At 41.6% G+C, this 12,364-nt stretch overlaps 1 protein-coding gene across 1 annotated transcript in view; it reads right to left on the reverse strand.

Annotated features, from left to right (window-relative positions):
* AOPEP (aminopeptidase O (putative)) overlaps positions 1 to 12,364 on the reverse strand; it is a 202,357-nt gene that overhangs the window by 1,260 nt on the left and 188,733 nt on the right. The window contains 2 exon segments of the mRNA XM_035893902.1: positions 2,496 to 2,640; positions 5,312 to 5,398. Of these exon segments, the coding sequence (XP_035749795.1) occupies positions 2,500 to 2,640; positions 5,312 to 5,398 (228 nt within the window). The 3' untranslated portion in view covers positions 2,496 to 2,499.

Below are 12,364 nucleotides of genomic sequence, written 5' to 3' on the forward strand. Positions count from 1 at the left end.
GCGCCACCGTCACACCCCCACAAAACACCCGCCAGCCGTAAGTGGCAGCTCCGGTCGGAAACAACCATTTCCTGCAAATGACACACAGTGCTAGGCTGCCACTGCAGAGAGGTCATGGCAGCATCCACTAGAGAGAACGCTACAAAACAAAGTTTTAGAGACAATCCCAGTTTAAAGTCACAAACATTTATTTCCTCCAACCTTTAGAAAAGCACAGTAACCAAATGACTGTAGGTGATGCCTTACACATGCAGTCAGACGGAGAATTTAAGGAGCGCTGCTTGTTCTCAGCTAAAACCAAGAGTCTTTGGTCCTCCCTGAGCCACCTCTGCCTCTCATCCTCGACACACTGCATCTCACACATGCATGTCCATCGCACATCTGCCCATTCAGCAGCATGATATCGCAGCCAGCAAACACCCTCTCCCCTGCGCAGGCTGACATTAAGCACGGCCTCCTCTCCCCTTCTCTTCAGGTGCAGAACTTAGCCACTGTGAACAAAGAGGGAGACAATCACTGTTCACCAATCAGCTAAGCTCTGCACCTCGCCAGAGAGGTCTCCGTCTCAGTATAGCTAATTATCGGATGAGGTTCTTCTGTGATGCGTCTGCTGCTTTCCTCTTTTTTTTTTTTTTTGTTTTGTTTGTTTTGTTTTGTTTTGATTTGATTTGATTTGGTTTTGTTTAATGGACAGAGAGGATTCCACACTGTGCACAGATCAGATAGTTATGGTGAGTTTCATACTAGCAGCTGCGGTCATGGCTGTGTGGTAATCCCTGGCAATGTGATTTTAATCTTAACTCACAAATCATCATGCCAGGAACCCAAACAGCCACAACATTAAATGAAAGCTGTGCAGTCACACAGAGTGTTGTTCTCCTAACAGTATCATCTTTAGATATTTATCTTGTTAGATAATCTAGCTCACCACCATGCACTTCTAGTCTCTGAAAAGTTGAACAAGCAATTCTGCACCATTGCTAATGCATACATACCATGTAATTTTCCTGTGATAAATACTCACCACCAGAAGCTTGTAGAAATTTTGATTTTTATTTTATTATTGAAGGAACTATAGGAAGACAGTTCCAAGCACAGTAGTACCAAAACAAACTACATCTCTATGTTTCTTGCCTTCAGACACTTGGAAGGCATCTACCAGATTAAAAAATTGTTGAATGTAACTCGAATTCCTGTGGGTCCTTGAGAACTGAGAGCATACAAGCAAGTCTTTTAGCCCCACCTGTTTTACAAGGCAAAACCCCTACCCCATAACTGTTATCCTGGCACTCTACAGGCTAACTCACTTTTCCCCAAAAGTTTTCTTGGCAGGTACAGTTCTTGGCTGTACAGAAGAAGAACATGGGTGTTCATAAATGAACTTGCTTTCATGGTATCTATCTATCTGCAGTATTTCATATAAAGTAAGCACACATTCAAGTGGAACTTACTATCAAGTACTGCTATCAACTGCTACATGTACAGGCTTGAACAGGAGAAAATAAGATTTCTGTTCGGTACTGATCAGAAAATGATGATTTTGCTAAATTACATGCCTGAATTTTGATACCACAAATCAACTGTAAAGTTATGTGAACAACCAAGGCAATCCGTGTGTCAGAGGAGTTATCATTAAGTAAAAATCTGAGGTATGCTGTACTGGAAGAGACCTTCATACCAATCCATACATTGGCTATGTGTTAAACATGCATGTACAAACACTGCAAGGTTACCTCTGGCTACTCAGACTGAGAAATGGATAATATCTTTGCAAATTACCAGTTTTTAGCCTGCAGCAATCTTTATTTTGTGAATATTTCTTGCAATTCAGCTTTTTCTCTGGTGATTCCTCCCCATTAATTTCAGAAACAAGCTAGATTATGTATGATACCAAGCAGCTTCTTCATGTTAAGGCTACTCTTCTTACCTCGTAATCAGTCTTCAAAGGCCTCAATGCACTTAATACAAGAACATTTGAATTATCAGCTTGTTCTCACATGATTCAGATTTGCTTCCAAGTGCACAGCTTCATACTTCCACTGTGGGCTCAGATTCTTTTCAAAGCCTGTGCTGCCTATCAGGTCAACATGCAGCTTCGTTAAACAGAAATGCTCCTTGCACAATTGCAACTTCTGTAAGCAGAGTTAAGAATACAGAATGGGAAACAACTGCAGGTGGAGCCTGGCCTTCTCTGGCCATTCCAACTTACAGTTGCCTCTTGTACAGTCCATTACAAAGTTTACAACAAAGCCAAGCTCCACGCTCTCCAGCTAGTGCCTACATGTATCTAACTCTCTGCTCCAGCAGCTGGGCTTAAAAAAAGAAAAAAAAAAAACAAAACAATAAAAAAAAGCAAGATATTTAACAAAAGTTACTTCTCAAGCTAAGCAGCCACAAGCTGTGTGGTATGTCAAAGTTTACTACATTTAGTGAGCTCTGCATATTCTTTCTGTATGAGGCAAAACCAGGGTGTTTAATGTAAAAAGAAAGATCACCTCTTCAGAATAACATCTCTGCCACCAATTTGGCTGAGGAAGCATCCATATGTTCTCGTGCTGCAGCAAAGCATTTATGTGCAAGTTCTTGTTGTTTCACATCTTCATTCACCATTAATTCACCATAGAGATACACGCCCATTGCCTGAAAGAGGAACATAACGCACAGGCATCCTATCACCAGTAACAACTAGTTAGCTGGTTTTCATTCCATTGATCTCCGAGTACTCATTTAATTAAAACTGAAACAAAACAGGCAACTCAAAACAAAGAAAATACCGTACACTCTGTAACACCTACCCTTCCTCCCAAAAAGTAGTTCTATTGGGATCTCTTTAGCCTAAGGATGGTTGTCTACGTGTTGTATTGACTGTGTAAGAACAGAATATTAATGTAAGAGGTGTATGTTACGTTCTGACAAGAAAATGCTTTCTCACTCCCTTTTTCTTGCCGCTTTTCAAGTTGAAACCTGTTTTCTTTTATCCACTACCTGAAATATTTCCAAATGCTCTGTGAGAAAACAGCTTGTCCTTCCTTCAACAGGATACACGTTTTCTTCCCAGTTGGGATGTTTCAACAAGAGGACATCAACTGGAACAGCCCACTCTAAAATTCCCATTTGGCAATTCTTGTTAACCAGACATCAAGTGAATGCCGTTAGTTCTGTGTTTCAGACTCTGCTCTTTACACCTGAGACACAGCTGACCATGCACGAATTCTGGTTTGGTAAGAAGGAAGGCTTTTCCTAACTACTCATTCTGGACATAGCAGCTATCAGGAAAGATAACAGGGCACCCAGGGGCGAGACCTGGGCCCCTTTGACAGCAGGTAGCAAAGCGCTTGCTAACTTAATGGGAAACACATTGGGGATCACAATTTTTTTCACCTACTTACAGGAATTTGGGAAGTGTTAAATTGCATTTTTCAAAACAGGTTTATACACGTGGCAAAGTATTAGCAGCTTAGCACACTGACTTTTACAGTTGTACTTAATGTTTGGACAGTTGCAGGAGAGGAAAAATTTGGATAGCACTGGAAAAACACAGTTTTTAGTAGTATTCCTGAAAATTTCTAGTATTGGCCAGTAAGCCCTAAAAAAAATTAGCTTCAAAAGAAGGGAAATCTAAATTTTAACAAAGACTGAAATGACAGCAAAAAGACCCAGAGTGGCAAAAACCTGCCAGACTCCTGAACCAATCTCCTGAGCATACTCTCTTCCATCCAGAGACCCAAGAACTCAGATTTCCAGGGTCTGCAGCTGCACCAGGGTCTGGCAGCCACACCAGGCATGCACACGGCCTTGGGGATGGCCTCTAGTTGCTTTCATAGAGAATTTCAAAATGCTGGAATTTTGTTACAAATAGGAATCACCTTCCCTACCCAGTGTTAATTTTCCCCCAAGCCTAAACATTAACATGCCAAAAAAACACTGGGTTTTGTAGTCCTGAAAAGGATTTAAATGGTCACATTTGCATTTTTCCCAGACTTTAAAAAAAACCCAAGTCTTCCATGATCAGTAAGGACATGCCACTGTTCTGATTTGAGTTGCAATCACTCCAGAAGCTGGTGATGCCATAAACTGTATATACTGCTGGAGTAAATGAAATGAAAGATATTGAAGATTACCTTAAAAAAAAAGTTGCAAAAATTATTTTCCTACATCGTAGAAAATGTTGCTCTTTATTTGGCATAGTATCTGCATAATGCAATTCAATGTTTGGTTTTATGAACTTGAGGATTTCCCACCCCCACTCCAGGCTTCTGCTGGTGGTTTTCTCTATCCTTTCATAGAACTAAAAGACACACAATATATGTAACTCCTTATTTTCATAAATAATGTTGGTCTATGCTTTTTTTTTTTTTTAAATAAAGAGCTTGCCAGGAAGTCTGGGGCCTGATTATTGGCTGAGATATTAATAGGAGGTATACTTAAGAGCTGAAAGAAAGAGCACGAGAGACTGTAATAACATTATTGTGCTGTTGTGACAAAATGTATTTGCCTGAAAGCACAAAAACCTCATTGGTTGTAAATGGCTTTGTTCATTGTCAACATAAAAGGTAAAGACATTAATATCTTGCCTAGACTTTGATGTGTCTTGCAACATTTTCTATTTTTTACATACATTTTAAATATCTAACAGTCATCCCAAGCAGTGAATATCTTGATTTTACAGAGTTCATAGTGAATAAAAATAAATAAAAGTGAAATAGAAAGAACAGGGCAGAGGTACAATTAGAATTTTAAGTTCACAATGGCCTAAATAAAAAGCCATAGAAAAGACATAATGTATGGCCAGCCTTTTAAGACCTCCAAAATATTCTGGGTATCATTTCCCTGAGTGTGGAGAGGCCTGCATTTGCTGCATGTGGATCGCTGCAATGTGCTTCTCCTTCTGGAGGTTGTCTTGAAAACTGAAGTCACCACAGCACTGACTGCTTTGCAGCTCTAGCTCATATCTACATGTAGTGACATTCACAGCTAGATTTGCCTTTGTCATCCTGCAAAAGCAACCAACGCTGAGAAGTATCTTCCTAGCATCATTGCTACCTCTGGCTTCCATAAAATCGAAGGAGAGGAGGGAATATAACCTATTTCTCCACTTATCAGGAGATTAGCATGCTTAAGTGGGGTTGAATACCCCCAAGGTGGCTTCCTTAAACTACAATGCTTAAGGAGGAAAAGAGGCAAAAACTGAACACACATTCAAGTTTTTGACAAACTGCAGCAAGATAATACATTAAAATCATTTTTTAGTTTCATGCTAAGGGTGTCAAAAAGCTGATTATTTTGAAAACACTGGTTAAATGTGACTGACCTGATCATCTCTGAGAAATTTCTCAACCTCTCCATACCCAGGCACATATTTGTGTTTAACAACAAGTTCACACCACCGATGCCGAACCTTTGGGAAGAGAAAAAATATTAGGGGAAAAGAAAAAAACCACAACAGAAACTGTGTTGTATCTGTGTGAGTGTTGATAACAATATATCTAACAAGTTTGGTTTTGACATCATTGTTGACATTTGGGTTTTTTGGTGGGCTGGGTTGGGGTTTTTTCCCCCCATCAGCCAGGCAAGGTGCCTCTCGATGGGGGTTGGTAAGCTGGGCAGAGGTGCAGCAGAAGGCTACAGAGGCTTTGGAAACCCAGAACACACAAAGACAGACTCCTGGTTCCAAGTTAACTAACTCAGATCCAGGCACAGATCTGCAGCGTCTTCACCTCCACTGTTGCCAGTCTTTACTTTTTTCCCTTTAAGTTAGGCCAGAGGTTATTTCTTTCATACCGCTAGAAGGGAGGAGGGGGAGGAGATTAGCACTGCAAATGTCTGTAAGAGCCACAAGATATAATCGATAATTTCCCCTACGTAAGTGTATAATCCAGGTGATAAAAAGGCTTAAATATAATTCTGTACCAATATTAAATCCCTGCCAAAAGGATAAGGATTAGATAAAAAAACATGAAGCAGGGAGCTTTCAGTTAAATGAAACACAGTTTTGCCACCTTATATTGGCCAGTAATAGATTTTAAACACCTTGAAAAGCATTTAAAATCTGTCTACACTTAAAAATCCAGGCTCTGGACATGGGCAAAACCAGTTATTAACATACTGTAATGAAAAGTACAGAGATTTTCAAGCAAATCACAACTGAAAAATATTTTTATTTAAGTAGTGTGAACACGAATTACATGGCGGGGTGGGGGTGTGAGGGGGTGTTGTTGCCTTTAAATTTCTGACTTTGTTCTTAGCTGCTCTTGCAGCTTAAGCATGAAGGCTTTCTCAGTTATAGACAGTGATCAGCCCAACATTTTATATTCCATTCATGGCTCAGCACGGATCCTAAAGGAAAACAGCTAAGTACAATAAACCCCACCCACCCTGCCAATTTTTCTGTTTCAGCTTTGCTCTTACCATCTTTCAAAAGACATGGCACCTAGTAACAATCACCTTTCACAGTGAGAATAAAATGTTAGCAGTTCTGGTATTTTTCAAAACTGAGTCCAGCTTGTGCTCATATCAAGTAGCTGGATGTGAACCTTTTTCTGAATGATAGATTTACTGATAACACGGAGAATGGAAGCCATAAAGGGAGGGGAAAAAAGTCACACTTAAGTATACCGTTGCTTTTGGAAATTAAGTATTTGGAAACACTTTCCTTTTCATCCTAGTCCTTGCCAACTTTACATCTCACTAAAATAATTCACAGACATACGCAATTAGAAGTTAATCCCAATTAACAAGTGATAAATGCTCACAGGTCCTGGAAGAGTCCCTTTTGGGTACCTGATATATGTTTCCAGCTGATGTCTTATACAAAATAGTCTGAACACAGCTCATGAATGAAAGAAAACGTTGAGGTCTTCTGTGGCTGAGAGGATGCACCCACAGCATGTAAGATACTGAACAGTTACAGTGCAATGCATGCAAGGGAATGCAAGCTGTCTCTTAAAGCTTTTCGCTGACAGTTAAGATTCCTGCAAGTGGAACCAGAGCTAAATCTACAAAAGTAAATAGTTTTCCAAGATCCAACTCACTTTGCTGTAGTATCCATAATGTAGACCTTCAGACCCCTACCCAACTGCTGCTTCTCCCTGGAGGCATTAAATATGTCACCAGTGCATCTTCCCAGCTTTGTTACAGAGCGTTTCTCATAGCACTGAGCAGCTCCGTGCCTGGACCAAACCTTCAGGGCTCAAAACTTAAGCGTGCACCTCTCTCATCTGTAGGCTGAGTTAACCAAACAGAATGTAAACACCTTCAAAAGGTTGTCTAGCTTCATCCGACACACTTTACTCTGTACCTTCTGTCATATATTTAAAAAAAACCCCAAACAACAAACCCAAACCAAACAATTTCAGTATTCTCATAGCATGTAAGAGAAACATAAGGCAGAGAGAGGGACCATGGTCCTCTCCTGTCATCACTGCTCTTCTGCATCTCACGGTCCAGCACTTACAGCACTTACCCAGGAGGTAAGCAATGAAGTCCAGTTTCTGTGTCTGCTCAAGATCTCAAACTGTGCCTTCAGTGAGAAGATCATGAAGTATTCTGGGATGGAGCTCTCTTTGTAACTCCTGGTGAAGCTTTATTTTTCCCCCTGCAGCTATTAAAATATTTATTGATCCTAAAGGAGGAGGTCATAAGACTTCAAGGGCCTAAATTTCGGAGTACTTTCAAGAGGAAGCAGGGGCCTGGCTTGCGTAGCACACAAGCCCCCTCATCCCCAACCTGCCTCTCCCAGTGTGACCGTCATCACTGCACGGAGAGCAGAAGAGAAGTTCTCCCTCGGAAGGCACTCGTGTGGTCCTACTGCCTCACATACTAATGCTGTGTATGTCTGTCCGCCTTGCATTTGCATCATGGCCTGACCATCTGAATCCCAGCAGCTTTGGAAAACATAGAACAATTAAGCTGCACCCGTTTCCTTAATTGTTCCCTCCTCCATAGGGTTCCTGTTCTTGGCAACCAACCTCCTTTCAAATAGTTTAAAAGAAAAATACTTATTTGAGTGAGATCTGGGACAGCACACACTTTTCTTTCTCTCTTTCACTTTTTCCCTTTCTTTCCCAGGGTGAGCTACAAATCCTGGCACATTTCCCCATCTGAAACACTGGTGCTTTGCCAGCTGGGGCAGGAGTGGCACATCTGCTATCCTCAGATTACGCGTTTGCCTCCTGTTTTCCAAAAAGCCCCAAATGCTCTTGCTGCGGAGCAAACTCCAGGATCACCAATTGCTGCTGAAGCTCCTGTGAAGCCAGCAGGGCAGTTAGCCCCGCTGGCTCTCCCCTGCCTGGTACTGGACCCCAGCAAGCTGAGCACAGAAACCAAGGCTGTCTCTGAGTGCAACAGAGGCAGGGGGTGGCCTGCACAACACTGGCACTGAAACCTTCACTACCACTTGGACTGAACTCATATATTGGTTACTCTCCTGCCCCCAACACCCTCCATGCAGTGTGGCGTTTAGGCAGGCATGCAACACGAACTCCAGCTAAAGCAGACGCAGTCATTTTGCAGATACATGCACTATAAAGCAGTAATTTTCCCAGTATAATCCATGCCCTAGGCTGATACCATGAACATGAGAATTTTATTCACAGAAGGATGGGAAAAAAACCAAAATTCATTCCCAACGTCTCATCCAATGCTTAGAGCAGGAAGAGTAAAACGGGCCCCACAGCTTCACAGCCTAATGAATGAGTCATGTGAACAGGCACTTTTAACAAACCAGTCTCGAAAAAAAATTTTGAAAACTAAGTAGCTTGTGGTAGGACTGAGCTAACCATACTGCATCCTGTGTATGCTCTTCTCGACTTTTCTGTTCCTCCCAGGAGCAAACACTCAGTGGCAAAAATAAGAATTCATTAGTCCTCTCCAAATTTTCTCTCTGTACATTTCTCTGTGGTCTTCTGAATGGTTCAGAGATGCACGCCATATGTCGTTTTGGCTGGTTACACCATAAACAATACAAACTAAACCTAGAAAGTAATTTACAGCAACCCTTCCTGTTACTGCTGCCAGAGAGCACATACGACTTTGCCAGGATCTGAAGCAACACCTGTAATCGTCCACCCACCCACCCACGCTCTTATTGGTTTGGCAGCTGCAGGGACCCATGTGCCAAAGCTGGAAACACAATTTATTTCCTCAGCCTCTGATTCCAGGCAGAGAGCTGTCTTTCCGAGCCCGTGACTGACGGCTGGTGCTCCTGAGGATGGGGAGAGGTGGCTGTGGGAGCGATGGAGGTCTGCTGGGACCTCAGGCTCCTCATGGGTGGACCCTCATCACCTGGTAATTGTTCTTTCCTCCCGCCCTGCTTTTGAGGCTGGTGTGGACATCTCCACTACCAGCTTTTTAAGCTGAAAGAAGATTGTTACTGAGAGTTTTGCAAGACACCACCCTGATTAGTAGCATATTTCTGAGGCACAGTTTGGTGGCAGGAAGGCACCATGACACTGTCTCAGGTACGACATTTGGAAACCAGCTCTTACATTTGCATAAATATCTGCCACGTTAAGATCTAACTGTTGGCTAGTACCTAGACGAAATGTCTTGAAGGGATGCTACTGTCAGATAGCAGAGAGTCCCAAATTTAGGAGCAGCAGCCTATGCAAAAAATTCCAGTGGTCTCATATTATCTTTTAATCTAATTTTAAGAAGAATACACAGTATTGCACAACATTACTTGCAACTCAAACACTACCTGTATTTTGACAGTGCAGTGAAAGATGTTGAGAAGACAAAATTATACCGTCTCCGTCTGTTTTCAGAGAATGAAAACTGTTGTGTGAGATTATTTAACTCAAATAAATACTTTTATAAAATATGCTAATAATCCAGCTCTAACACAGTCCCTTTGTTTTAGCAACCTCGGCCAAGACCTTTTGGGAAATGGCGCTTGAAGCTGACTAAACCCATCTAAGGCACCAAATATGTGGCTTGACTTTCAAAAGAAAAGATCCTAGTGACATGCCCGAGAAACAATATTTTAAAACTGTTTTGAACAGGTCTTAAAAAAAAGCAATAATTTTTCTTTCTGACCCAGGTGATAAATTACTGTGCCTAATCCATACTATTCTTCCCTGCCCCACACAAAGGATCTGACAAGCCTAAACCAAATATCCTTACAGAAAGCTTTATATGTTGTATTGTAATGATCTAGCTTGCTAATGTTCTCAATCATATGTGTGCAAGCCAAAAATAAATATTTTACTTCTGAGGTCTACAAATAAGATTTAGAAGGCAAGTAATTTAAACCATGCCTTTATTAAAGGGAATAAAAAGAGCTAGAGTTTACGAAGCCTTTGGTTTGCAGAATGGGAGACTAGCTTCAGGGAAAATGAGTACATTTTGCTAATAGCTGGATCCCATTTAAAAGGCACCATGAGACAACAAATCTAAATCACTTAGAGATCTTAGAAAATGGGGTAATCTGAAATACAGTAAGAGCTATTGTCCAACAAAATGGAACCTTTAATTAAGGTAGGAGGCGTATGTTATCTTTATAAAGCACAGGTTCAGACTCTATTGGAAAAAATTATTTTAACAATTTGAATCTTAAATGTTAATTAAAGAGCCTCAGAGGCTAGGCTGCAGTAAAATTTGTAGAGAAAAAAAACACAAAGAAACTTTTTCAAATAACCAAGCTATGTTACTACAGATTAGTTTTAATTAACAAGAAAGAAGCTGGTCTCTCCAGAGCACCGGAACTCTGTTCTGTTCCATCTGAAAGCAGTTGTCTCCAGTCTCCTCCTATCTACACATAAATTGGATTCAAATATTAGATCATTTGCCTAGATAATTAAGGAACAATGCCACATGTTACAGGGCAATTTTTGGACTAGAAAACAGGTTCTACAATTGCTTAACATGGAAGAATTACAGTTTAAGAATTTCCAATTTTACAGTGTGTTTAGTGATCTAATTTTTTCCCTCTATCTTAGCTGAAATAATTACTCTTTAATACACCAGCCAGGCTATATCAGTGACTTTTCATTCTTTTGGTTTCATGAACATTTACCCAAGTAAGATGACCAGGGATGCTGAAGCAGCTCAGAAGGAGCAATGAAACAGCCATGTGTATTATAACCATGCTGACAGCGTATCAGCTTGGCAATCTAAAAAATGTACTCAAGTAGCCAAAAACCTACTGGATGCAAGTAGAATGGACTTGCCATTCTGACAAGGATTCTGCAATTGCTATTATTGTGAATGCCAAGGGTTTGTCAGGAGACTGAGCCAAGAAGCTGTCTAACAGCTTAAATGAGCTTGTATTTTGGACCAAAAACTCCCGGACTTTTCATAGCCTAAGTTATCTCTCAAGTCTCATAGCACTCGCTCCGACAATGCTGCAGGGCGAAAGAACCCATGGGCCAGATATGGCGTCAGAGCAGCAGGCACTCTTCCCCCCGCCCCCACCCTCTCCAAGACCCTCACAGTGTCAAGGTTCAATTAATGCTGTTTTCTTAGAATGCGATGCCCTTTCTCAGAATCAAACACTTCATCTTCCAGAGCCATGGTCAAAATTATGATAACACTTCAAATTTTGAAAATGGCTTCTGGTAGCCTTACTCATGCTGCATTTTACTTTGAGCACAGAGAGGAATTGCTGTTCAGCTGGGGGTAGGGGCAGTTGGACCCCAGGCTGACTGATTCCACTGAGCCCCATCACGCTGGGCGTTGGACATCATTGATCGTACAGACAACCCTGTGCCAGCTCCTGCCACCTCGGACAACCTCCTTTCCTTTAGTGCATCCCACAGTGCGAGCATCTTAGCCCACTGACAACCCAGCAAAATATGGCACAGGCATTCAGGAAACCCTAAGGCAATAACGGGCTGGCTAATCAAAATAGTTTTGTCAGGAGCTGTCATTTTGAGTATAACTATGTACAGGTCTAAATACTTCAAAACCTGGAGTATGAATGAACTCGTCATTAAGAGGCAACTTAAAATCTCATTTTAACGGAACACCAGACTTCAGATTTTGGGAATATTGGTAGCAATATCCTACTTCCCTAATTCATTTTACTCCTTCTGATTTGTATTTCTGCATAGATCAAGCAATTGCATGCTATGAGGGGTGCTGGCAACCAGGGGGACGGGCTTGCTGTCTCTCCTTCCTCCACTCAATGGCACTGACACGAGTGCTGCAGGTAGAGGTTATGCAGCAACTGCCTCCATTTAGTGACAGAAGAGAGAGGTGTTGTACAATTGAGCTTTTAGGAAACAAATTCTGTTGTTCGGTCAACAGCAGGCTGCGGGACAACTGGCAGCGTCTGAGCCCACAACTACACCAGCATGCCCGCAGGTCAGGCAGTGCACGCCTGTAGCTGTCTGAGCCTCAATTAGCAATGGGCGCAGGCTTGAAT

Source organism: Egretta garzetta, unplaced genomic scaffold (genome assembly GCF_000687185.1).
Source record: "Egretta garzetta isolate BGI_Z169 unplaced genomic scaffold, ASM68718v1 scaffold310, whole genome shotgun sequence".
NCBI lineage: Eukaryota > Metazoa > Chordata > Aves > Pelecaniformes > Ardeidae > Egretta > Egretta garzetta.